General features: G+C 41.9%; 1 protein-coding gene across 7 annotated transcripts in view; it reads right to left on the minus strand.

Annotated features, from left to right (window-relative positions):
• Positions 1 to 26,477, minus strand: part of FRY (FRY microtubule binding protein) — a 578,133-nt gene that overhangs the window by 205,459 nt on the left and 346,197 nt on the right. For all 7 annotated transcript variants that reach the window (XM_089690883.1, XM_089690880.1, XM_089690882.1 and 4 more), the window contains one exon: positions 26,104 to 26,157. In XM_089690883.1, the coding sequence (XP_089547009.1) occupies positions 26,104 to 26,157 (54 nt within the window). The remainder of the gene's footprint in view (positions 1 to 26,103; positions 26,158 to 26,477) is intronic.

Genomic DNA, 26,477 nt, shown 5'->3' on the forward strand with positions numbered 1-26,477 from the left:
CAGAAAGTAGAGGAAATTGCTAAATCTGATAAGGAAAGAGATAAAACCTTTTTTAGGTACATTTAGTGATAGAAAGAAAGAACATAATGGGATCACTAAAGTGAAAACTGGGCACAATACTTGTGTTGAGGGAGAGCTGGATGTAGCAAACCACTTAAACAATTACTTCTGTTCAATCTTCTCAAAAATAAAATTGTAAAATTTAGGAATTTTGGAGAACGAGATAGAAGAGGAACTGGATCTTTTTAATCACTCTCTTCTAGCAGGATAGGTTCCCCACAGTGACGCACAGCTAATATTGTACCTATCCACAAGAAGGGCAGCAAGGTAGAAATGGTAATTACAGGCCAGTGAGTTTAACATCGGTTGTCAAGTTAATGTAATCACTCCTGAAAAGAATGATCATGGATCACTTACAAATTTAGAACTCAGTGGACCCAAAGCAGCATGGCTTTGCTGAGGGCAGATCAATCTAATTGAATGTTTTGATCATATTACCAATGTTTTTGGGCCAGGGTGGTACTGTGGAGATAGCATATCTTGATTTCAGCAAGGCATTTGATACAGTTCCACATAATGAACTAATACAAACGTTCTACAAGCTAGGACTTAACCCTTGGGTGTTTCAGTGGATATGCAGTTGGCTAAAAGATACCAGAGTGTGGTTGTACATGGAGTTCACTTGGAGCAGAGACCAGTTATCAATGGTGTACCCCAGGGCTCTGTACTAGGTCCTATTCTATTTAATATATATGTAAGTGGTATAACTAAAGGTTTGTTGGGCAAGGTTTGTCTTTTTGCTGATGATACAAAGTTGTGTAGAAGGGTTGATATCCCTAGAGGTGTCTTTTAACATGGAACATGATTTGGCATTGCTGCAAGACTGGTCAAAGAAGTTTGAATGTTTCAAATGTAAAATAAAAAGAATGCACCTAGTGAAAAAGAATCATTGGGGGTACAGTGTTGGCCAGCACTACAGAGGAAAAGGATTTGGGGGAACTTATTTCAGATGATCGCAAAATGAGAAAACAGTGTGGCCATGTAGTAGGGAAAGTGAATGGAATTCTAGGATGCACTGGCAGGAGGAAGGAGGTTCTCATTCCCCTATATAGATCTTTAGTTAGACCTCATTTAGAATACTGTGTCCAGTTCTGGAGACCTCACTTACTAAAAGATATTGATAAGATAACATGAGTTCAGAGACGGGTAACAAAAATGGTGAAAGGTCTGGGGAATAAAACATACCAGGAGAGACTTTGAGAACTTAATATGTACAGTCTGGAGGAAAGGATGGAAGGAGAGACACGATTGAAACCTTTAAATACATCAAGGAGGTGGAAAAGGTTCAGGAGGGCATTATTTTCAACATGAAACCAAAATAAAGAACACGGGGACATGACCTCAAACTAACTGTCCATACCTCTGTACGGGCTGCCCATTATACAGCTGTGGAAGTGTCACTGGACTACAAGGGCACTCACCAGTACCTTTGCAGACCACTGAGAACCACAAGCTATCTGCCGTGGTGGCAGACGGGACTTAAAGTTTCTTTGTTCACAGACCCCTGTGAATGAATTAGACAGCCCTGCATAGCCACACCTATTTCAAAATGTGGAGCTGAAATATGTTACACTAAATTCAGGTGTAACATGTTCTAACAGGTGAACTTAGCCTTTAATGAGCATTTAACCCTTGCAGTGGAGAGCACTGCAATGATATTTCATTTTGTTTTGTTTTTTTTAAGGAAAAGTTCACCTTTGGAACATGTTACATGTACCACATGTATTTAGAGTGGAACGTGTAACATGTTCCAGCTCTTTCCTCCGCCACACCTTCCTGTGATGTCCTCCCCGCACCCCGTGTGAGAATTTAAAAACAACATGGCCACACGGGGCTCAGCCCACATGGCAGCGTCATTCATTCATGGGGTTCTGTGGATAAACAGACTACAAGTACCAAACAAATGTATTAAATAAGTGTGTTAAATAAACGTGTATGTGATATTTATCAACACCTATTGTATCAAATATATTCAACAGATCTATATGTTAATCAAAAAACTGCTGCCACTTTAAATAAACTTTATTGAGTACAACACAATAAAATGTGAATAAATTAAGAAAAAAATTTCAGTGAATTACTGCGAATACAAAAATTATATATAATAATCCAAAATCCACAGAAATTGTTCCTCCTTTGGAATCCACCACGTGCTGTCTAATAATAATGTTTGTATTCACAGTAATTCACTGATATAATTTTATTGATTTATTCACATTTTATTGTGTTGTACTTACTATATCCTCTCATCATTATTAATTTAGCGCTACTATAACACTTTATTTGTTGTTTTATTCAGACTACAAGTACCATCGGACACCACGGTCAGCAGCTTACAGTTCTCAATGAACGGCGACGGCACTGATGAACACTCTCGCAGTTCAATGATTCTTCCTGTAGTTCAGTAACTACCTGCCTGTACGGGAGGTAGGAGCAGACAGCTGACTGAGAGTTTGCAGCAGTTTGGTATCACACCCGCCATCTGCAGATAGTGGGTACAATGCCTTACTGTCTGGAAAGAAAGAAAATAATGAATGCACATTTTTTTACCTGCCACAAAAATGTGCATTTATTTATTTATTTTATAAAATTGTGAACTTAGCCTTTAATTACCATGGCATATTCATGGATCACATAAAAACAGTGCTTTTCAGAGTTCCTCTTTACTACCCCAAAAATAGCCAGTAGCTCCTTTAAGAATTAAAAATAGCCTTCTGGTCCAGTAAAGAAGGCAATGGTATAATAATATACGGAATAAAAAGGCACATTGCAGACTGTCTGTGTGTGACATACAGCACACTGCCAGCAGCAGCAGGCATAATTCCGGAAAATGATTTCATTCATAAATAAAGAATGTCATACATAATGAAGGAGGCTTAGAGCAAGCTCTGTATTTTACCTATACAGATGATGCTATACAGTCAGAATAAAGGTCAGCATGAACGCAATATCTATATGTACATAGGCGCACTCCTCTCTTTCAAGTGCCTGCAGGAAGGAAGGGTGGGATTTCAATAAAACCTGACGCTCAGTGAACAGGAAGGGAGGGAAGTCTAGCAAGCAAGCTGGTGGCTCAACCCATTCATTTATTGGAAGTAAACCCAATGGAGAGATGAATCCTGACTCTGTGCTGGTGCTGGAAGGGAGGGCTCTCTTCTATAAATATGTCCTTGTTGTAGTCAATGAGCATGTTCTTCCATCATAAATGAACTACTTACAGTCCAGGAATATCAAGTCCAGGCAGTGAAAAAAAAACATACTTCGCCTTATATTTATGTAAAAATCAAATGCTATTTATGCAGCTACCTTCAGAATGTTTGTCTTCACAATTCTAATGTATAGTTGGAGACAATTTAGCTTTCACACTCGAGTAGTAAACCTATCAATGAAGGATTATGAATATTTACCTCATTTAAACCACATGGAGCAGAACGATAAACCTAAAGAATCCATAAACTAAAGTACAGTAAAACTGCAACACTTATGTTAACAAATGGCCTAAGAAGAGCCATCAGCAGTTTTAAAAGCCCAACTGAACATTTAAAGTCTAAAATCTAACTCTCACAGTTGTTTATACTACTTGTTTAATGACTTGACAGCTGAACTGTCAAGTCATTAAATGGCTGGTGTCATAATTGATCGCATGTGGAGCACCATGGCAACTGCAAATCAAACAGAGGCTAAGATGGCAGCTTCCTTGGCTGTAAAAAATAAGAGTTTAGTTCCGCTTTAAAGTGTTTCTAAAAGCTTAAGTTTTTTTTTTACCTTAATGCATTCTGTGCATTAAGGTAAAAAAAAAAACATCTAGTATCAGCCCTCTTCACTCCCACTCATATATTTACCGGACTCCTCTTTCGATCCTGTGCTGTGCCCATTACTGCTCTATCTCCTCACAGGCACAAAGGCAGCAACAGGTACTATTGGCTCCTGCTGTTTCAATCAAATCCTGTGAGGAGGAAACAGGGGCAGGGCCAAGCCGCACTGTGTGTGTGTTTACCACAGCCTGGCTTGGGATCAAGCCTGCACCTCTGCCCCCATTGCAAGCACTTGATATGGGGGCAGACACAGAAGAGGAGGAGCCTAGAGTGTCAGCAAGGGCCCCAAGAGGGGGAGGTTTGGGGACACTCTGTGGAATACTATTGCACAGACCAACCAAGTAGAACATGTTTATAATTGAAAAAAAAGCTGAGCCTTTAAGTTTAAATCAGCTAAATAAATTACAGGGGAATCAAAAACGGTGTTCAAATTCTCATAGTTCATTTTCTGTAGTAAAAGCAACCACAGGCTGAGTAAAAAAGCCTGCCAACCGCCAGCCTGCTATAAGAAGGAACCTTCCTCTCTGTATGGAATCAATGGTCTCTGCAGAGCTCGAACATGCTCCCTGCTGAGATCAATAGCTCTGCAATCAGCACACTTCATGTTCCCTACTGAATGGAAGCTATAGCTCTGACCCAGAAGGCAGCATGTTGAAACTCTGTAGAGAGCCCACTGCTTCCACACAGAGGAAAAAGGTCACTGCTATGCAGGCAGGAAACAGACCTTTCTAGTCTGGCTGTGGCTGCTTTCAAAAGAAACATTTCAAGACTGCACAGCTTTTGCTTTTATGCACCAGGAATGTATTTGGCCAACTGAAACAACGTTCTATAGGGCTTTAAGAGCAAAGCCCTTTCAAAGGGCAAAAAAGCTCGCCTTTGTGCAACCCTTTGAAAAGAATTTTACTTTTTATTTTATTGTTAGAATAGCCATCTACCCCTGTGTTGTCCAATCAGCCTTTATTGGCCAATGAGGCACTCACATTGGACAGTAGGATGACAGATCAACAAAGGTTAATCCTAAAGCTAATAAAGTTAAAGTGGTTATAAACATTGAAGGTTTTTTTCTTACCTTAATGCATCCTCTGCATTTAACAAAAAAAAAAAAAAAATACCTTGTTTGTTTCCCCCCTCCCCATCCTCAACTCATAGCTGACTCCTGTATCGATCCAGGGCTGTGCCTAGCTGCAGGTCTTCTCTCCCTCTATCCATATTCAACAGAGTTTCTGAGTTCCTGGTGTGACAGAACTATAGAATACACTGCAAAGACACTAACCACGCTCTAAAACAAGAACTGTTGGCAAGATTAGTTGACAGGTTTCGTAAAAATACTTTTTGGAAAAATCAATACACTTTGCCTTTAATGCACTTTCATAAATTTGGTCAAAAATGGCGCACCTACAGTAAACAATTATCGCAAGCAATGGTTGTGAATGTACACTCAAAGTATAACTAAAAGTCAAATCTTTTTTTTCTTTTAGTTTTGGAAAGAGTGGAGAGGGATTAAAACGCTTGTCAGTTTTTACTGCAGCATGTGTCTCTATTGAGGAGTTTCACCCTCTCTTTTTGTCCTGTTTACTTTTATCATTGAAAGGGTAAATCTTCAATGGGGACACTAGTTCTGGTGACCTGGGGGGCCCCCAAGGAATTCCCTTGATTTGCAAGGATTTCCTCTCTCTTCCTGTTTGGCAATGGGACAGAAAGTGAAGACTGAAATCTTTGTAATGGGACAGAGATGGCAAAAAAAAAATCTGACAGGGGATGTAACCCTCCCTTACTCTATCCAGAATGAAAAAAACGTTTTGCCTATAGTTCTACTTCAAGTCTTTTCCATACTGTTACACAAGTATGTTTATAAAGAATTCTAGATGTCACCGTCTGTTCATGAGAGCAGTTTTGATTCTAAGTTCAATTGATGACACCACACCACTGGCCCTGTAGGTTTGTGCACAGTGTTGTATTGTTGCTTCCTGTCACTTCCCAGATAAAAGTGCAATGTCGCGGGAAAGGACAGTAAAGGACAGTAAAGACTGCACGGTGCATATTTTCTTTTCTATAAAGTGTGTGCCTTATTCCCAAAAAACACAAATAAAGTGCAGGCTATTTCTCTACGGTGGTTTTTCCTCCTCTATTCTTCTAAGCAAATTCTATGTAAGCTGAATTGTAGTATACACATAACGCACCTTCCCCTGTCCCTCCTCACCCCAGTGAACATGAAAAATGTCTTACATCAAATTATTTTATTTCTCCAGAAATACCTCTTTGAGTCCAAATGACACCATTACTGGTAGTCTCTGCTGCTCTTTGCTCCAAGTTTGGTGGAAAGGGCTGGCAGGCTACTGTAAACATCACAGCATTCTCCCTCAGACCTTTTTTAAAATCATTACATTAAAGAACAAATCCACAGGATCCATTTAGATGTGCATGCCCCACCCTGCTGAGTTTAGCTGAGCATTCTGTTGATTGGTTGCTGTGTCATTTACCACTAAAGGGTTACTGCCGATAGGTTCTTTCACAAAATGCTAGGGAACAAATTGATTTAAGGCGGGGGGGGGGGGGGGAGTGAGTGATCGATGAACTGAAGTTGATCAAACAGGAAATTAACCTGAGCTCAAGATGGTTACTGCAACTTCAAAGGGTTACACTGGGGAGATGCAAGTCTACAGCAAACTGAGTGTAATCAAATCGAAGGCTTGCTATAAGTGTGAGGAAAAAAGATTAGGCTCCAGTTCAAAACACCGCCATTTCATTCAGTGGTCACACCACTGTGACAGTGGTCAGGCATGGTGCACAGCTCCTCAGACCCAAACATTGTGACATAACGCAGGTCACATATTCCCTGTACCTAAAAGCTCTGCTTTGTTAATGAGAGTTCCGTTAATGCAAGTGGCAGCAAGGGAGTTTATTTGATTTGGGTTTGGGCTATGTACCTGAATGGGTAAAATTATAGCATCTCTAATTTTACAGGATAAACTGAAAATTGTACATAATTTCAGTAAATGATGACCACATTCACACCTGAACACTTGGTCAGGTGATTCCTGAAGTATGACAACCCTCATGATGCCATTATTTCCCATTCACACCGTTACAGGAAATTTGAAAAAGTAAGTGAGCTTCTTTTGGGCAGAATTGTGTGATTTTAGCCCCTAAACATTACTGAGAGTGCCTGGAAAACAATTAAAAAACAAGTGTTTACATGTGTATTTCAGGTGCTTCTATTTAAGGTCTTTGGGGACAAAAACTATGCTCATGCTAAGTGTGAATGGGGGCTTTGTCCCTGGACCTACTGATTGCTTGGACTTACAGCTTTCAAGCAGTAAACTCTGCTCATCTTTTTTTTATATGCTCAGTTTGAATTACCCAGGTTTATGATTGGATTACTTTACCCCTGTCAACAATCACTTCCCTTGTTTTCCGCATAGTCTTGAAGGGGACTATAAAAGTGACTTTACTGCTACATTTTCTCAACCAGAAGGAAGAATATCTGCCAGACGACTCACAAACAGCTCTTCAATATAAACAGCTTGCTCAAACGGAGAATTCAGTGACAGACTTGCTGCCTTAGAGAGGAGTTCCTGTCCCCTCCACCTCCCAAAAAAAGAAAATAAAAGTCAGCAGCTACAAATACTGTTGCTGCTGACTTTTAATAGTAGAGCACTTACCTGTCCATGTATCCAGCGGTGTCCTCACCCCGAGCCAATTCTTCAATCAGCTGACAGGTGCTGCCGCCGCCGCCATGTTGACTAAGGGAAACTGGAAGTAAAGCCGCCGGTTTCCTACTGTGCAGGTCTGTGGGAGCCTTCCGGCTATGGCGAACTAAGCCGGAATGTGGCAGCAGAGGGGGAAGGAGGCCGAAAAATGGAGCTTCCACTTTTGGGCGGAGCTCCACTTTAAAGCCCAAGTGTACTTCAGTCTGCTCATAAATGATTCTGTTTTATTTTGTTTAACCAATGGGTTCAACAAAAAAAAAGAAACACTGACCCAATTCCCCATCCATACACTCGGTGTGGATGGAGAAATCTTCCCTGCTGAGTCATTTTCTTTTGACAGCAGGGAGACTCCAGGTGAGGAAAATCCAAAGGGGCAGTAGTACAGAAGTCAATTGGCAGATCAATACATTATTATTATAATAATATTAATAATACAGGATTTATATAGCGCCAGAGGTTTGCGCAACGCTTAACAAAATTAACAACATGGATTGAAATTCAGCTGGTCCCTGCTGAAGTGGCCGAATTTCAATCCATGTATGGCCGGCTTAAAGGCTTTGTAATACAAAAAGCTCTAGTGAGGAACAACCTTGAACACAAACCTATACTGAGGGAAATATACAGGCTGCCATGGATGACCTTCTAAGTGGGTGATACTGTTGCTGGGACACTTTTTACCTTAATGCAGGGAATGCATTATACTAAAAAAATGTTAAGGCTTTACAACCACTTTAATGCAGTCCCTGACAGGAAGATGTCAGAGCACTCAGTGCATCGCAGTACAAACATTTATTGCAAGTGTGACACAATTTTTTGTGTTCCTTATGTCAAGCCCTGGAGTGCCTCAACCACTGTGAGTATGTCTTTTTCATCTATATGTGCAGATCACCCAGGCACCTTATCGTTAATGTGTGATTTATGCACTACTATATATATATATATATATATATATATATATATATATATATATACATACATACATACACACACATATACACAGATATACTGTATGTATACTGTATATATAAATAGGTTCTAGCCCTGCCAACCCAAAGTAATACTGCTATTGTGTATGCAGTATAGTTTTTAAATTTACACTATATTGCCAAAAGTATTGGGATATTGGGACAACCTCCAAATCATTGAATTCAGATGTTCCAATCACCTCCATGGCCACAGGTGTATATAATCAAGCACCTAGGCATGCAGACTGCTTCTATAAACTTTTGTGAAAGAATGGGCCGCTCTCAGGACCTCAGTGAAATCAAGCGTGGTACCATGATAGGTTGCCACCTGTGCAATAAGTCCATCCATGACATTTCCTTGCTACTAAATATTCCACGGTCAACTGTTAGTGGTATTATAACAAAGTGGAAGCAACTTGGAACAACAGCAACTCAGCCACGAAGTGGTAGACCACGGAAAATGACAAGGAGAGGTCAGTGCATGCTGAAGCACACAGTGAGCAGAAGTCACCAACTGTCTGCAGAGTCAATAGCTAAAGACTTCCAAACTTCGTGTGGCCTTCAGATTAGCACAACAGTGCGTAGAGAGCTTCATGGAATCGGTTACCATGACCGAAAAAATGTATCCAAGCCTTACATCACCAAGCGCAATGCAAAGCATCAGATGCAGTGGTGTAAAGAACACCTCCACTGGACTCTAGAGCAGTGGAGACATGTTCTCTGGAGTGACGAATCACACTTCTCTGTCTGGAAATCCAATGGACGTGCCTGGGTTTGGCGGTTGCCAGAACTGTACTTGCCTGACTGCATTGTGCCAAGTGTAAAGTTTGGTGGAGGGCGGATTATGGTGTGGGGTTGTTTTTCAGGGGTTGGGCTTGGCCCCTTAGTTCCAGTGAAGGGAACTATTAGGGCGTCAACATACCAAGACATTTTGGACAATTTCATGCTCCCAACTTTGTGGGAACAGTTTGGGGGATGGCCCCTTTCTGTTCCAACATGACTGCACACCAATGCACCAAGCAAGGTCCATATAGACATGGATGAGCGAGTATGGGGTGGAGGAAATTGAATGACCTGCACAGAGTCCTGACCTCAACACGATAGAACACCTTTGGGATGAATTAGAGTAGAGACTGCAAGCCAGTCCTTCTCGTCCAACATCAGTGCCTGACCTCTCAATGCGCTTCTGGAAGAATGACCAAACATTCCCATAGACACACTCCTAAATCTTGTGGACAGCCTTCCCAGAAGAGTTGAAGCTGTTGTAGCTGCAAAGGATGGGCCAACTCAATACTGAACCCTACGGACCAAGACTGGCATGCCATTAAAGTTCATGTGTGTGTAAAGGCAGGTGTCCCAATACTTTTGGCAATATAGTGTATGTGTTTTTAGAGTGTAAACTTAAATGAGCAAAGTCCACTGATACCTCCTGTATTGAACTGTATTGTAAATGCACCATCTGCCCTCATGTGGTAAAGCTCGCCTCAAACTGTTGGCACTAGATGAATCCTGTATAATAAGAATACTATGTAGCAGAGTCAGCAAGCCATTTTATTGATGTGTCCAATGTTTTGGTGGGGCGCAGTACATCATCTTTTATCAAGGCAACCAGCACAAGTGAACAGAAATACTTTCATACACATCGTCACGTATCCCCCAAAAAAAACCCTAACCCTGAACATGGTATCAGCATCTTCTGTGTAAATTACAGAAGTTTATTTTATTAATGTTTCTTCTACCATATAAAGTATGGGGGCTGCTGCCATTTGAGGCTTGATATACTATATAATACTTGCAACCAGATACATTCTTGAATGTTTAAGAAGAATTCCAGGAATGTTTTTTCCCATGCAGTGGGGCTATGCCTGCGCTGCATGGGTTAACTGCTCATTTTTTGTTTTCGAGGGGCGAGGAGAGCGGAGATATACTTACCTAATCCACAGATCCTCCAACCGCAAGACTGGTCCCTGCTGCTCTGCCTTGTGCATGGACTGTTTCTGACATGATCACACCCATAGACCAGCTCTGGATGTGAGGATAGCAGGAACAGTCCACCGCTGGATGTGGGGGAGCGCTGTTTTCCAGAGAATCAAAGGATTGGGTAAGTATAGCCTTTCTGTGTGCCCCTGGACAAAACGAGCAGTTAACCCATGCAGTGTGGGCATAGCCCCATTGCATGGGAAAAATAAAATGAACAGAGAGTGCCCCATCATTGGTATTAGTTGGAGGAACAGTGCCCCATCATCGGTATTACTGGGAGGAATAGTGCCCCATCATCGGTATTACTGGGAGGAATAGTGCCCCATCATTGGTATTAATGGGAGGAATAGTGTCCCATCTCTGGTGACAGGGGGAGGAATAGTGCCCCATCATTGGTGTCAGGGGGAGGAATAGTGCCCCATCATTGGTATCAGGGGGAGGAATAGTGCCTCATCATTGGTGGAATAGTGCCCCATCATTTGTGTCAGTGGGATGAAGAGTGACCCATCGTTGGTATCAGAGGCAGGAATAGAGCCCCATCCTTGGTATTAGTTGGAGGAATAGTACCTAATTGTTAATATCAGTGGGAGGAATTGTGCCCCATCACTGGTGCCAGTGGAAGGAAAAATGCCCCATAGTTGGTGCCAGTGAAAGAAATGTTGCCTCCTTGTTCATGTCAGTGGGAGGTATAGAACCCCAAGGGCCGCAGTTTGGAGACCACTGCTCTAAGGAGACTGGGAACACCCATGAGAATTCTGGTCACACTGTGTCACACTAGTACAACGAAGCACCCCGTTCACCATGCAGGGGATCCTCAAAATCCTGAAGGCACCGTGTCCAACTCTAGTAGAAATTCACTTCTGTCCAGGCTTGTACAACATGAGCAAACTGATCCACTATTCACCAACAAAGTCTAATACTGCCTTTTGCAGGTAAACATGATATTGCGTAAGCAGAGGGCACAACATTCACCATGCTATAGGAAAAGTCCTCCCTTACTGCTCTATCACCACAACATAAGAGGGAACTCCCAACCACTCCAATACAGTTAAACAAATCTAGAATAAACTGACTAAAAATAAAATTAATATGGATATCCTTTTTCCTACTGGCTAGAATATGATTTTGTACTTTTAATTTTTATATTTAAAAAAGCAAAGGAAAAAAATTATGCCAATATTAACATGACATGGATATAACACCAGACTGGTGCGGTTTTCTTTTCTGGGTTCAGAAAGAATATTATTAAGTAAAGTAAAAGAAAAGTTTGTATATACTGTATACCAAAAAAGGTTCACTCATTTATCATCCCTTCAGATGCCCACTCTATACATAATTTACTGTTGTATGCAGCTACTTATGAAGCCATGATTGAGTGAGGCCCGGGTGGGTTATATAAATCAGGCTGCTAAAAATACTGCCTGATGGGGAGGAAGAAACAAAGTTTCCCGCTGCAGGGGGCAGAGGGCACTAGGTGGGAAGCAATCTATGTGGATTGCTGTTAAACCATTTCCTTTTTCCATTCACTATTACAGAACGCAATTCAGAACTTTCCCTTCCACCAGAATTATTAATTAATCTAATTGGGAGCAGATGTTTAATACAGTTGTTAAACAAATCCTGACTACTGAGATTCACCATGTCTTTTCAATTTCAGTAATGAAAAGAAAATGCATTTTCTTCCCTTACATACACTACTGGCCAACTGTAAAAAATCTTATTTTCTTGGTTGTATCAGTGTCTTCCATGCAATATGGCTGTTTTGGCAGGAAGCCTCAGGTACAGTATTTCTCAGGGGTGGCTCCTAAAACATTTCTAACCTGGTTCTGAACCTTGAGTCCAGACCAAACACTTCTTTAACCCACACCAAGATGTTTAAAATGGCCTTTTTCAAGTTTCAGATGGGTGTCTAATGAAGAAAGCAGTATGTCACTCCAAGTGGTTTCATGCTTGCCCACTCTTAGCTAGGTGCCCATCTATCTTGTCTGCCTAAAAGAGAAGTATGTGTTTAAAAACAAAACAAAAAAGAAAACCATTATACTCCCCTAGGTGGATGCAGCATAGATCTGATGCTGTATATGCCACTTGTGGGCTCTGCACAGAGTACTGAGCGATCAAACACTGATCGCTCAGTTCTCCCCTCCGCTCTGAGCAGAGAGTGGTGACTGTCAGTCTCTGTATCTCTGCTCTGCCCCTCCAGCATTCATTGGAGCACTGGGCTGTGGAGGGGGCTCAGGCTCGCAGTGGATCGCTGAGAGGCTGAGCCAAGTGCTGGTCCAGGCTTCTGGGTAGATCCTGACCATATGGCCAGGATCTTTTCAGAGCCTTGAACGGCTCTGTGACGTCACCCGACAGATGGCTTTAGACTGCTGTTGGCTGAAAACAGGTCACAGGAGTGCAAAACAAACTGCACTCCTGTGATTCATAAGATAAGTATAGCCAAAAGAGCTTAGGCTATACTTCTCCTTTATTCATGATTAAGTGCCGGTGTGTGAAACATGTGAGAGATATCCATTCATCTCCTGTGTATGGTTTTTTTGAATAAATAAAAGAGTTCAGAAATAGCTGGATATTGGTCCTCTGCTTTTCTTGTATAGCTTTTATATACTTTATTTTGGGAGCCAGTACAAATCTGTACATTGGCAAAGCTAAGAAGAGTAACAGGTATGGTATACAGCAGACACATTACATTGCCTGTAGTTAACTTCCCTGTGTTCCCCCACCTACCAACTCCAATGGAGCCCTGGAAACACCTCTAGGTATGGGGGGCTTGTGACATCCACTTTTGCACAATTCAGCACTTAGTGCCTGAATAGACAACCACACGCCCTAAAGCTGTCACATGTAAGTGCAGTGAAGCTTGCTTAGCTCTGTGCAAGTTTCAACTTTCAAGAGACATCTGAAAAGAAACGTGAGGGAGTATGGAGAAGATAAGTGCATGTGTCTACTACAAGCAAAACAGTTTTGCCCAACATAAGAAAGCGCCGGTTCACGGAAAGTTAAAGTGGAAATTCACAAAAAATCAGAGGCTCCGCTCATTTTACTCCTCCTCTCCTCTCCTCTCCTCTCCTCTCAGCCATTCATGGAATTTGTTTTTTCAGGGAGTGGGTACCTAGATTTTACAGGTACCTGAGCCAATAGTAAGCCACAGCCAGCTTTCCACACTCAATATAGCAGCGTTGTGGACCCAAAGACTAAAGACTGACAAAAAAAAAACGCCCTGGGTGATGACAGCACTGGATCCCTAGGCTGCTTGGTACCTGTTTATTAAAAGTGAGAAGCTACAGTACTTAATTTTTCTGCAAAATGGCTGAAGTTCCTCTTTAACCCCATACAGCATAAATTGAAGAAGTACAGCCAAAGATCTTTTGGCTTTACTTCTCCTGTGGATCACAGGAGTGCAGTTTGTTCTGCACTCCTGTGAGCCATTTTCAGCTAACAGGGCTGAAGCCCGTCAGCTGACGTCACTCAGCCAGACCAGGCTAGGGAAAAATCCCGACTTTAAAGTCGGGATCCACCCCAGAGTTTGGAGTGGCGTCTGGCTCTACCTGTCTTAGTGCCAGCGCGGAACAGATGCTGCTTCGGACTGATGCTACATTCACCTAAGTATAATTTGGGTAAAAAAAACAAACTTCTCTTTGATTATTATTATAGAAGATTTATACAGCGCCAACAGTATGTGCAGCACTTTACAAAATGAAGGCAGACATTACAGTTGCAATACAATTTGGAACAAAGGGAATCAGAGGAGGGCCCTGCTTGTTAGAGCTTACAATCTAAGAGGGGTGGGTCAAGTGATACAAAAGGTAATGGCTGTGGGGGATGAGCTGATGGAGAATGTAAAAACACAGTGAACTACTTAGAAGCAATACAGGCTTCTTTAAAGAGAAGGGTTTTCACGGATCGTCTAAAGGTGAATAGATTAAAAGACAGTCGGACAAATTGGGGTAGGGAGTTCCATAGGATGGGAGAAGCTCAGGCGAAGTCCTGGAGGCAAGCATGGGAGGAGGTAACACGGGAACTAGAGAGCAGGAGGTCTTGAGAGGACTGAAGAGAGCGATTTGGTTAATATTTGGAGAGCAGGTTAGTGATGTAGCTGGGGGCAGTGTTGTGGATGGGTTTGTAAGTTGTTATTCGTTGGGTGAGTGGAAACCAGTGGAAGGATTGGAAGATAGGGGTACTAGACACTGAATGGTTGATACAGTGGATGAGTCTTACAGCAGCATTCAGGATGGACTGAAGAGGGGATAGTTTATATAAAGGTAGTCCAAAAATATGTTTATCATTTATTTCTTGTATAAATGTAAATTAATTTAATACCATCTATTTTAAACTTTGCAGTGCTGCTGCACAAACTGTACACTATCACTTTCTAAGAGAAAAAGGACAGTCACATATCTTCACCATCTACAGTACATGTCCATTCAGTATAGGCGTACTGGAATGATCTCAGCTAAATGAATGAGTGACTAGGTTACAGTGGGAACTGTGTGGGAGGAATCTATTTCTAGTACTTATACTCTAAAATAAAAAGTAGTTTTGGCAGTTTCCGCTCTGGAAGCTCTAGAGACTAAACATGGATACACTACTTGTCAGTTCAAATCATTAATGCCATGACATTTAAAAAAGTGTGTGTATATATATATATATATATATATATATATATATATATATATATATATACACACACACATATACACACACTTTTTAACTTTTTTACGTATGTGCACATATTTATTTACAGAATCACATTGCATCAACCTCTTCCAGAGTGCTTTACAGGTGAGGACATACACGGGGCGAGAGGCTAGAACAATGACAACAGACAAAATATTAACGTTAACCTGTCATTGGGGGGAACATATAAACATCAATTGTTGACCTCTTCTCAGCAAATGCTAGCTGCCTGGCATGCTAACCCTCTAGGAACTGACCAAGCACAAGTACACATAAATGCCTCTGACTGCATGACTTTCCTGACCTGTATAGTTGCTCTGGGTCAGGGATCAAAGCATTAAAATCAGTGGGTCAGAAAAACAGCCAAGCAACTTGCCTTTTCAGCAATCGCAGCCTTCACATTTCTCTCACAGAAGATTTTCTTTAAAGTAAAACAAGGCTCCTGTATGACAATCTAAACAAGTACAACATCCATTTACTATGTGATTCAATAGTCTCAAAGTTCTTAACTTTCCCGTCTGAGCCAAATGCTCCCTTCTTTGTGTCTCACGCGTTCCTTCTCCCTGATACTGCAGCTCACAGTGGGAGGGTTTCAGCAACAGAGGCGGTGCTGTCAATCCAGAAAGCAGTAGACAGGGCTACGTGTGATCAGTCACTGATTGACAAGCTTCAGAATCAGATGTGACAATATGGCTAGCTACATAAGACTGTCAACTCTGCTCTGAATTCAGGAGCTGTGCAGCATTGTTGCATCATCAAAGGAAGCTGCATTAGATGGACTTTACTGGCAGGATCAACAATATTTGTAAGATTTTGCAGAAGGGCAAACAGGAATATGTAAGTGTAGGTGGACTTCTAATATTACACGTTTTAATGGGAGGCCAACATTCTACTTCAAACTAATGGATAAAAAATCCTGACCGAAATGGCTTTCAATTTCTTAAGGTAAGGACTGATACAATAGGTGACAGCGAGTTGGTAGCAGAAATTATGTGCTAGAAGCAGTAGTATTTCCATCTACTGAAAAATTGGGAATCTTGTATATCCAACACAGGGTTGATATAGGAAATCAGCTCTTCTAAAAAGATCGAATCAGACCTTCTTGAATCTATTCATTAACCAGTTTTAAAGAAAACCGTACTATATACTGTGTATATATATATATATATATATATATATATATACGCACACACACACACACACACTGGACATACCTGTTTTAATATGCCTCTGCCTTTTCTTTACCTGCACTTTGAAAGATGTCATCATACCCGCAGGCCCCTATAAACATTGCTTTGTTTATATTCAGCCTGTCTACAGTTTATTATTATTATTATTATTATACAGGATTTATTTAGCGCCAACGGTTTGCTCAGCACTTTACATTATAATGGGAGACAATATAGTAATAATACAGTTCAATACAAGAGGGATTTGAGGGCCCTGCTCCTAGGAGCTTAAAATCTAGGAGGGAGGGGTGAATGGTACAGTAGGTAGTCACTGTGGGGGATGGAGTGGTTGGAAGAGTGGAGGATTCCAGAAATTAGCAGAGGGTGGGATAGGCTTCCCTGAAGAGAAAGGTTTTCAGTGATCGCCGAAAGGCAAGTAGAGTAGGTGATAATATGATAGATTGGGGTAGGGAGTTCCAGAGGATGAGTGACGCCCTGGAGAAGTCTTGGAGACGAGCATGGGAGGAGGAGATAAGGGAGCTAGAGAGTAAGAGGTATTGCGAGGAGCGGAGTGTACGGTTTGGGTAATATTTAGATATAAGATCGGTTATGTAAATTGGGGCAGTGTTGTGGATGGATTTATATGTCATTGTTAGAGTTTTGAATTTTATCCGTTGGGCAACTGGGAGCCAGTGGAGGGATTGGCAGAGAGGGGTGGTGGATACGGAACGGTTGGTGAGGTGGATGAGTCTGGCAGCAGCATTCATGATAGACTTAAGCGGGGATAGCCTGCGATGAGGTCGGCCAATGAGGAGGGAGTTACAGTAGTTGAGGCGTGATATAGTAAGGGAGTGAATGAGTTGCTTAGTGGTTTCCGGGGTTAGGAACGGTCGTACCTTGGAGATGCTGCGGAGGTGAAGTCTACATGAGTTTGTCAGTGATTGGATTTGGGGCTGGAAGGACAGATGGGAGTCTAGGATTACACCTAGCACCCTGGCGTGAGGGGATGGACTGAGGGTGGTGTTAGCGATGTTTATGGTGAGGTCATTGGGGGTGGCGCAGGCTGGGGGGAATACTAGGAGCTCAGTTTTGGAAAGGTTGAGTTTTAGAAAGTGGAGTGACATCCATGCCGATATGTCGCTTAGTAGGCTACAATGTTTAGTAGTTTACACTGTATAGTGTGTGGAGTTAGGCTCCTTGTTTTTTCCTTGTGACTTACATGCAACGTTTGTGATTTATCATTGCTGTCTATGCCATTCAAGTCACAGAAAAGTAGTGCAGGAACCTTTTTCTTGGCTCTGCAACTTGAGTTGCATTTATTAAAAGAGCACGCATTGAAATTAATGTGTTTGGCCTGTCATGTAACTTTATGTGTTGCAATTTGCAACAGTGTGAACCGGGGCTATTGGCCAGGTTTGCAGATCCGGTTGATCCTGATGGTATCATCTGGCGGTCTTAAAATGGAACTACGTTCCACTGTGCAGGGGTGGGCAGTCAGCGTAACACTCTAAATGTACATGTACAATACAGCACACTTCCCGCTCAGTGTACCCTCCTCCAGCTGTGACAGGTCCATGTTTCAGTTACCATTTCTTCCATCACCACCACACCATCCCAGGCCAGCTACTGATGAAGTAATTCCTTTGCAACTGCACATGGGTTATATTGTCCCCAGCAACTGGCTTTATTCTTGCCATGCCAAGAATGAGCCACAGTGTATACTGCATAGCAGATGTACAAGGAAGAAAACAAAAATGCTAGCAGCTAAAGACCTTGCCTGCCAAAAGAAACTACAACTGCTACCGTTTTTTTTAGAGAAGGACTTTAGATCCGCTTTAAAGATTAAAGCGTCAAACCCAAAAGCAAACATTTATAATATTGCTGCCTACTGAGTCTTAGATGTGATGGCTGCATTCGTTTTTATTGAAAACAGAGGGGAAAAAGCCTAAAAATAGAAAACGAATGCAGCCACTATCTAATGACTGGTAAGCTGCAATATATAACATTTTTGCTTTTGGGTTACTACCACTTTAAGCCATATCAATGTAAACACACAAATCCTGTTCAATGGTAAATTGCTCAATCAGGGAATGCTTTACCCCCTGTTCAAAAATATGTGGCCGTGCAGAGCGCGTTTTGCACGGGCACGAGAGCCCATTCATTTGAATGGACTCCCCTGCCCGTGACACGCAGGGAAGAAGTCCCAGCACTTCTTTGGAAAGCGCAGCCCGCACGGGAACCTGGGTTCCCAGTACGGCTGCGTTTTCCAGTGTGGGCGGCGTGCCATTAGAACTAATGGTACCCACCCGTGGGTCCACATTTCTCTGTGCGGGTGGTGTGGCTGCACGGATTTTCATGCGGATCCGCAGTGGCACCACCCACACAGATGTGAACCTAGGGTTAGGGATTTTTGAGGATGCATATTCTGCATTCCACAACAGAGTGTCAGGGGCTTAATCAAACGTTTGCATGGGTGGTCTTCTTCCTGTAGTTAGTGGTCTGTCTCTACAGTGATTACATGACTGCAGTTCAGTATGGAAATCAGCAAAGAATTGCCTAAAGTGACCTGGATTTTTGATGACAGCATTTAAAGTAAAGAGCATGGATAGTAAATCCAGAATACAAGCACCAAACACACGTATTGTTTTTCTTTGTTCAACCCACCGGGCTGAAGGAAAAAAAAACCTGGCAGATTGCCGTACTAACATGTGAGTCTCCCCCACCAGAACAGCAATAATCAACTCTCTCAGCCATCGGCTGCCAATGCTGATTGGATGCTGGTTTTCCAACATATCCCTTTGACAAAAGCCGATCGTTAGACCGGCTTCTGTCAGAAAGACGGCTGTACACACTGACCAAAATGTTGGCCAGTTTCTGCTAAACCGGTCATTATTCGACCTTAAAGGTGATATTTCAAAGCCAATTTCTATTCTTGGGTATACTGAAGCTAGGTATACACGTTACTTTTTTTTGTTCAACCAGCAGGCCGAAAAAAAACTGACAGATCCCTGCATCAACATAACAACATGTGATGCAGGGATCTTTCCCGCTGTGATATTGTATTCTGACAGGGGGGAACCCCCCCCCCCCAGAATACACAGATCAGCTTTTGCAAGCGCTGATCGAATGCTGGTTTTTGCAGCAAAACTGTTCGACAGAAATCAGTTGTTAGGCAGTAGTACACATGTACCAAAAGTGCTGACTTTCAGTACATGTGTACCGGGCAGCTGACCAATCAGGTGCTGTCTAGTCCAAACTGTCTTCTCTGCAAGTAGAGAAAAAAAGGTTTGGGGATTTCAAATCCCTGCCACTTTCTCTCCTCTCCTACCACTGAGACTCAGCATGGGATGCCTGCAGGGAGGTTTCCCACACCACTTCTGTGTGAACTGGGGCTATGACAAGCCTGTGTTTACACAGGAGCAGTGGGGAAACTGCATGCGATGTGGACAAGAATCACATTTCTGTTCAAACCACATGCTATTCTTTGCGGTGCAAATTTGCATCCATTAACACAAATTGCACTGCAAGGCATCGGTACTCGGTATTGGCGAGTACTTGACTGAAAGTATCAGTACTCCCCGATAAAAAAACGGTATCGGTCCATCCCTACTTTGAATAAAAAGTACAAAGACTGAACACTATGAGGTTGATTTAAAAAAGGCAAATAGACCTTGCACTCTGCATATGCGTTTATTCAGAGATTAGTAAATGAGGTAAAGCTTCACTTTGCAAAGAATACCCAATCATGTGCAAGGAAAATTAAAAAAAAACAAAACAAAACAGGAAAAAAACAGCATTTTGGCTCGAACATGATTGGATGATGGAAGTCAGAAGAGTTTCCGCTCATTTACTAAGCTCTGGAGTAACTGCTCTTGCAGAGTGCAACTGCACTTTACAAAGTGCACAGTCTATATACCTTTAGTAAATCAACCCCTGTGTGTGAATAGCTATAAAACAAGCAGAGAATATAATATTTTATGTCAGATAATACACCTTTTTTTACTGAAGAAAGCTAAAGTTATGACAGTACAGGTCGCAGCCAGTTCTCCAGCTCACAGCTGTCAAATAATCGCATTACATGAGTGATACTAATGTGTGATAAGATCCCAAATCACAGGAAGTGAACAAAATGCTGGCAGACTCTCCTAAACTAACAAGTATGTGTAAAAAGATCACATCATTCTTTATTAAACAGAGGCATTATTATATTTGGCTGAGTGAGCCTGCTTACTTCATAGCGTATCTTAAAAGCCAGCAGACTATAAACATGTAAGATACTGGAACAGCACCGAGGCGACACACTCTGCGGATTACAGAACAAATAACTTCATTGACTACAGCCGAGCTTGTAACAACAGGAGTGCCAAAATATGATGTTTCTGTACATTCAGCTGGGACTCTGACAAATATATTGTATTAAAGGGAAGTGAGCTCATATTTTCAGTTGTTCTATTGTTTACCTAAATGTTAAAAATTAAATCCATAGCATGAACCATAGCAATTATGATAATGTGCAAATATTCACAGAATACCTGTATGTTTCAGCAGAATAAAAGGTTGTAAACTTACTTTGTGGTGATCCCACACATTTACTTCCTTGAATTCTGTGACACATAGTCACTATGCTCTCCCTATGAGTAGGCACTGCTGTGTCACATATTTCAAAGAACCTGTCTTCTGAACTACATAGGTGCTGACAGGAGGAGCTTCAGGAGATGAAGTCAGTACAGGAATTACTGCTTGCCGGCTGCAAGGTACCATGGGATAATGGGCAGCACAGTGGCTAAGTGGTTAGCACCTCCGCCTGGCAGTACTAGGGTCGCCGGTTCAAATCCCAACCACGGCACCACCTGCCTGGAGTTTGCATGTTCTCCCTGTGCCTGCGTGGGTTTCCTCCGGGTACCCCGGTTTCCTCCCACACTCCAAAGACATGCTGGTAAGTGAATTGGATCCTGTCTAAATTGGCCCTAGTATGTGTATATATGAATGTGAGTTAGGGACCTTAGATTGTACACCCCTTGAGGGTTAGGGACTGATGTGAATGTACAATATACAGTATATGTAAAGTGCTGCGTAAATTGGCGGCGCTATATAAATACCTGAAATAAATATAGTCCTCAGAAATTAAAAAGTAAACATTAGTGGGGGCTTTTGCAAAGCATGCAGGGAATCCAGGAAGTTGTGGAAAGAGATGCCCAGCAGACAGTCAGCACTCACAAGATGAAGAGATTTTTCACGTAAACTTTGATTGCCAAATATAACTCTTGCTTGTACTGCTATTACAATGCCGATATTATAAATTGAAAGTGTGTGCTGTGACCATAGATTTCCTTTGAAAACTCTGTTGTCTTTTATAGCCTTTAGGAAGATCTCTGTTCATATCTTGTTTTGGCTTTAGATACACTAAAAGTTTCTATATAGTTGGAAATTATACATATGTAATATACAGTGAAGGAAATAGGTATTTGACCCACTGCTAATTTTGAATGTTTGCCCACTCACAAAGAAATGATCAGTCTAAAAATCGAATGGTAGGTATATTGTAACATTGAGAGACAGAATAGCAACAAAAAAATCAAAAGAAATGCATGTCTAACAAATGATGCACTGATTTGCATGTTCATGAGGGAAATAAGTATTTGGTTCCCTATCATTCAGCAGGATTTCTGGCTACCAGGTGTCTTTCATACAGGTAACAAGCTGAGATTAGAATCCGTTTCTTAAAGGGAGTTCTGCTAATCTCATTTTGTTACCTGTATAAAAGACACCTGTCCACAGGAGCAATCAAACAATCAGATTCCAAACTCTCCACCATGGCAAAGACCAAAGAGCTGTCCAAGAATGTCAGGGACAAGATTGTAGACCTACACAAGGCTGGACTGGGCTACCAAACTATCGCCAAGCAGCTTGGTAAGAAGGTGACAACAGTTGGTGCAATCATTCGCAAATGGAAGAAACACAAAACAACTGTCAGTCTCCCTAGGTAAGGTGCACCATGCAAGATCTCACCTCGTGGAGTGTCAATGATCATGAGAACAATGAGGAATCATCCCAGAACTACACGTGAGGATCTTGTCAATGATCTACAGGCAGCTGGGACCATTGTCAACAAGAAAACATTTGGTAACACACCACGCCGACAAGGATTGAAATCCTGCATTGCCCGCAAGGTCTCTCTGCTCAAGAAAGCACATATCCAGGCCCGTCTGAAGTTTGCCACTGAACATCTGAATGATGCAGAGGACTGGTTGAAAGTGTTGTGGTCAGAAGAGACCAAAATCCAGCTCTTTGGCATCAACTCAACTCGCCGTGTTTGGAGGACAAGGAATGCTGCCTATGACCCCCAAGAACACCATCCCAACTGTCAAACGTGGTGGAAACATTCTATTTTGGGGGTGTTTTTCTGCTAAGGGGACAGGACAACTGCACCACATCAAAGGGACAATGGACGGGGCAATGTATTGTCAAATCTTGGGTGAGGACCTTCTTCCCTCAGCCAGGGCATTGAAAATGGGTCGTGGGTGGGTGTTCCAGCATTACAATGACCCAAAACACATGGCCAAGGCAACAAAGGTGTGGCTCAAGAAGAACCACATTAAGGTCCTGGAGTGGCCTAGCCAGTCTCCAGACCTTAATCTGATTGAAAATGTGGAGGGAGCTGAGATGTGTGCAAACCTGGTGGCCAACTACAGGAAATGTCTGACCTCTGTGATTGCCAACAAGGGATTTGCCACTAAGTACTAATTCATGTTTTGTGAAGGGGATCAAAATATGTGTCCATAAGACATAGCTTGGCCCTGCATCCTGCTCTCTCCTCATCGGCTCACTGGCTGTGACTGACAGCAGTGGGGGCCAATGGCTCCCGCTGGGGTCTTAGCATATAAAGAGAGGGAGTCCTAGGACAGCCGAGACTCTCATACACACTGCTGGAGTGGGAGGGGTCTCAGGTGAGTATTAGGGGGGCTGTGGCTAGAACTGTACACAGAACAATGCATAAAGGTAAAAAACCTTTGGTTTGGCACAAGGCCCAGACACCACGTCCTGGGACAGGAGCAACCGATATTTATCCTTCTTCTGGCAACAGGCCCATATAATAACTCTTCCCCACAGAAGTGTCACAATGCACAGGCACCGAGCAATACCTTTCAGAGTCAAAACTACATTTCATATAATTATTTGACTTCTTACAGCAATATAACCCCTCTGTTGCAATAAACAGGTTCTCACTTGGACTGGAATAGTATATGACAACACTGCAAATGTAGATTAGATGTAGAGGGATACAGAAATCTCAAGAAAATCCTACATTAAAGCAATGTCATGCCTTTGTCTCACTAATGGCATTCTTAAATGGCACTTGCAAGGATAAAAATAGGTGAGCTGTCATTGCATACTTGTTCTGGCAGGTCCTGGAGCTGTGATCCTGACTTCACTACCCTATGAATCACCGACCCAGCACATGCAGCCAAGTGAAAAGTCTGAACTCCTATTCACTTGGTCAGGGATTAAAGTGTTACTAAAACCAGGACCCTGCATTTACTATATCCAGTCTCCCACAGTACACAAATTATGGAAATGCAATTATTTTAGTAAATATAAACTGCTAAATACCTTTTCTCATCAGAAGTTAGAGCAGTCTTGTGACTTTTATCAGTGTCCAGCTGAGCACTGGTTAAAGCTTGTAGGAGGAGATTTCTTTCTCCCCTGATTGTCTTATTAGGCTGCATAACCCCTGACCCTCTGTCTTGACAGTGCGGATTGGCCCTGTGCTGATCACATGCACGCTCCCAAGAAAAAAAGAAAACTCTCTAACAATACACACCAAATGGACCATGTGCAGCTTTTCCCCAAGACTCTGTTCTATCAGCAGATGGATTGGGGACTGTGGAAGAAGGGGAGTATCTGAGAAGACAGGATGAAACATCCTTTTTACATAATGTGGAGGATTAACCCGATAGGTTCCACAGTGAGCATAACAAGCATGCTTTACTGCATATACAGACTGATTTTACTGTTGTGGGTTTAGTAACGCTTTAATTAGATATAAGTATAAATACATACGGCTGGAACCTGTACCAAAAAAAACAATAAGGATAACTATTTCAGTTACTTTAGGCCTCCAAAGGCATTGAGGTTCTGAGCCAGCTCAGATTTTTTGTCATGGCTCACTGAAAATCATGTGAAAGTGGCAGGATAGCTGTCATGCAGCTTTACTAACATAGGAGGCAGGCATCATATTTCCCTAGCGTAAGGCATTTACATACATCAGGACCAGCAGTGTATAATGACAATACAAGCTGGTATTATATTTTAGCAGATCTGAATCACGAAAAAAAAAAGAAAATCCATTCTCATAAATCAATAGGAACTATACGTGATTCAAGTATGTATACAACATGGCTCCTGCTTATCATCAGTGAACGAGAAAATGTAAGTGTACCTAAACAAAAATGGAATATATTTCCGCTTACTGATCCTTAGATATGGTGGCTGCATTTGTTTTCTTTTGCGCAAGCTTTTTTTTCCCTTTACCTTTATTTGCACCTGTGATTGTGTCAGTACGACACTTCAGGGGTTATTTACTAAAACTGGAGAGTGCAAAAGCTGGTACAGCTCTACAGAGAAACCAGTTTCCAGGATTTATTGTCCAAGCTTAACTGAACAACTTGAAGTTAGAAGCTGGTTGGCTACCATGCACAACTGCACCAGATTCTGAGTGCTCCAGTTTTAGTAAATGATCTCTTTCTGTCCTAGGGTGGCAACTCTCACACACTGTACTTATGGAGAAGCAATGTTGCCACCCTAGGACAGGAAATGTGTTACAACTACAACACACCCCCTCCCCTCAGCACCAGTGGGAAGGTGTTCAGCAGTTCACAGGTGAAATGAGTAGGGCTGATACAATGCATAACAGCACAGGATTACTGACAAGATCAACAGGTATTTTTTTCAGATATAACAAAACCCCTTCCATGCAATAGTTAACAGATCAAAAGGGAACAAATATGAAAAGTTTATTAAGAGTTTGCATACACTTTAAACCACAGACCACAGATTATTCTGGAGGAGAGGTTTAAGAAGCTGGCTGATTTGCATAAAACCAGCCTCTTGGCTTAAAGTGTTACTAAACCCAGGACCCTGCATTCACTATATCTGGTCTCCCATGGTGCACAGAACATGGAAATGCAATTATTTTAGTAAATATAAACTGCTAAATACCTTTTCTCATCCGCAGTTACAGAAGTCTTGTGACTTCCATCAGTGTCCAGCTGGGCACATGCTAAAGCTTGTAGGACGAGTTTTAATTTTGCTCTAGGAGGATGCAGAACCCCTGCCCTTTGTCTGGATAGTGCTGATTGGCCCTGTGCTGAACACATGTACTCTCCCAAGAAAAAAAAAACCCTCTCTAGCAATACACACCAAGCTGAGCATGTGCAGAGTGACTCCACATGATATGTCTTATCAGCAGATAAGAGGGTGGCACTGGAAGGAGAGGATCAGAGAAGTCAGGATCAAACAGCCTTTTTACACAATGCAGACGATTAACCCCTTAGTTTCCACAGTGAGTATATCAAGCATGCTTTAATGAATATACAGACTGATTTTACTGTTGCGGGTTTAATAACACTTTAGGACCTGATAGAACATTGTAAAAAAAATTAAGTTCTGCCAAAGTGATACAAATGATTTTATTTAGGTTTAAGTTCTGTTCAATCCTCACACTTACTTGATCAAACTGTGGGTCCTCTCCTCTTTGCAGAGATTTTGTTAATGGCTTCTCCTGCAAAGAAAATGTAAGCAGGTCACAAACTGGATACATTAGCCAACGGTTTGCAAAATTCAGCAGATACAAAATGATCAGTATGAAATTATGGAAGTGTAGCTATCTCTGGAACCTGATATAACACTTCTTTTTCCCTTTGTAGGGTTTGTCTCACTGTAAGTCTGTATTGCCCATGCTCCAGTCATAAAAGGTCTTTTCTGAAGGCAGAGTTTTACCTCCCGTTTCCACTATATCTCTCTATCTATCTATCTATCTATCTATCAGAACCAAAGCAGGGAACCACCTGTCAAATTAAAAAAATATTCAATACTTTTATT

Source organism: Staurois parvus, unplaced genomic scaffold (assembly GCF_062004578.1).
Source record: "Staurois parvus isolate SC_StPar_1 unplaced genomic scaffold, SC_StPar_1.0 ptg000544l, whole genome shotgun sequence".
Lineage (NCBI taxonomy): Eukaryota > Metazoa > Chordata > Amphibia > Anura > Ranidae > Staurois > Staurois parvus.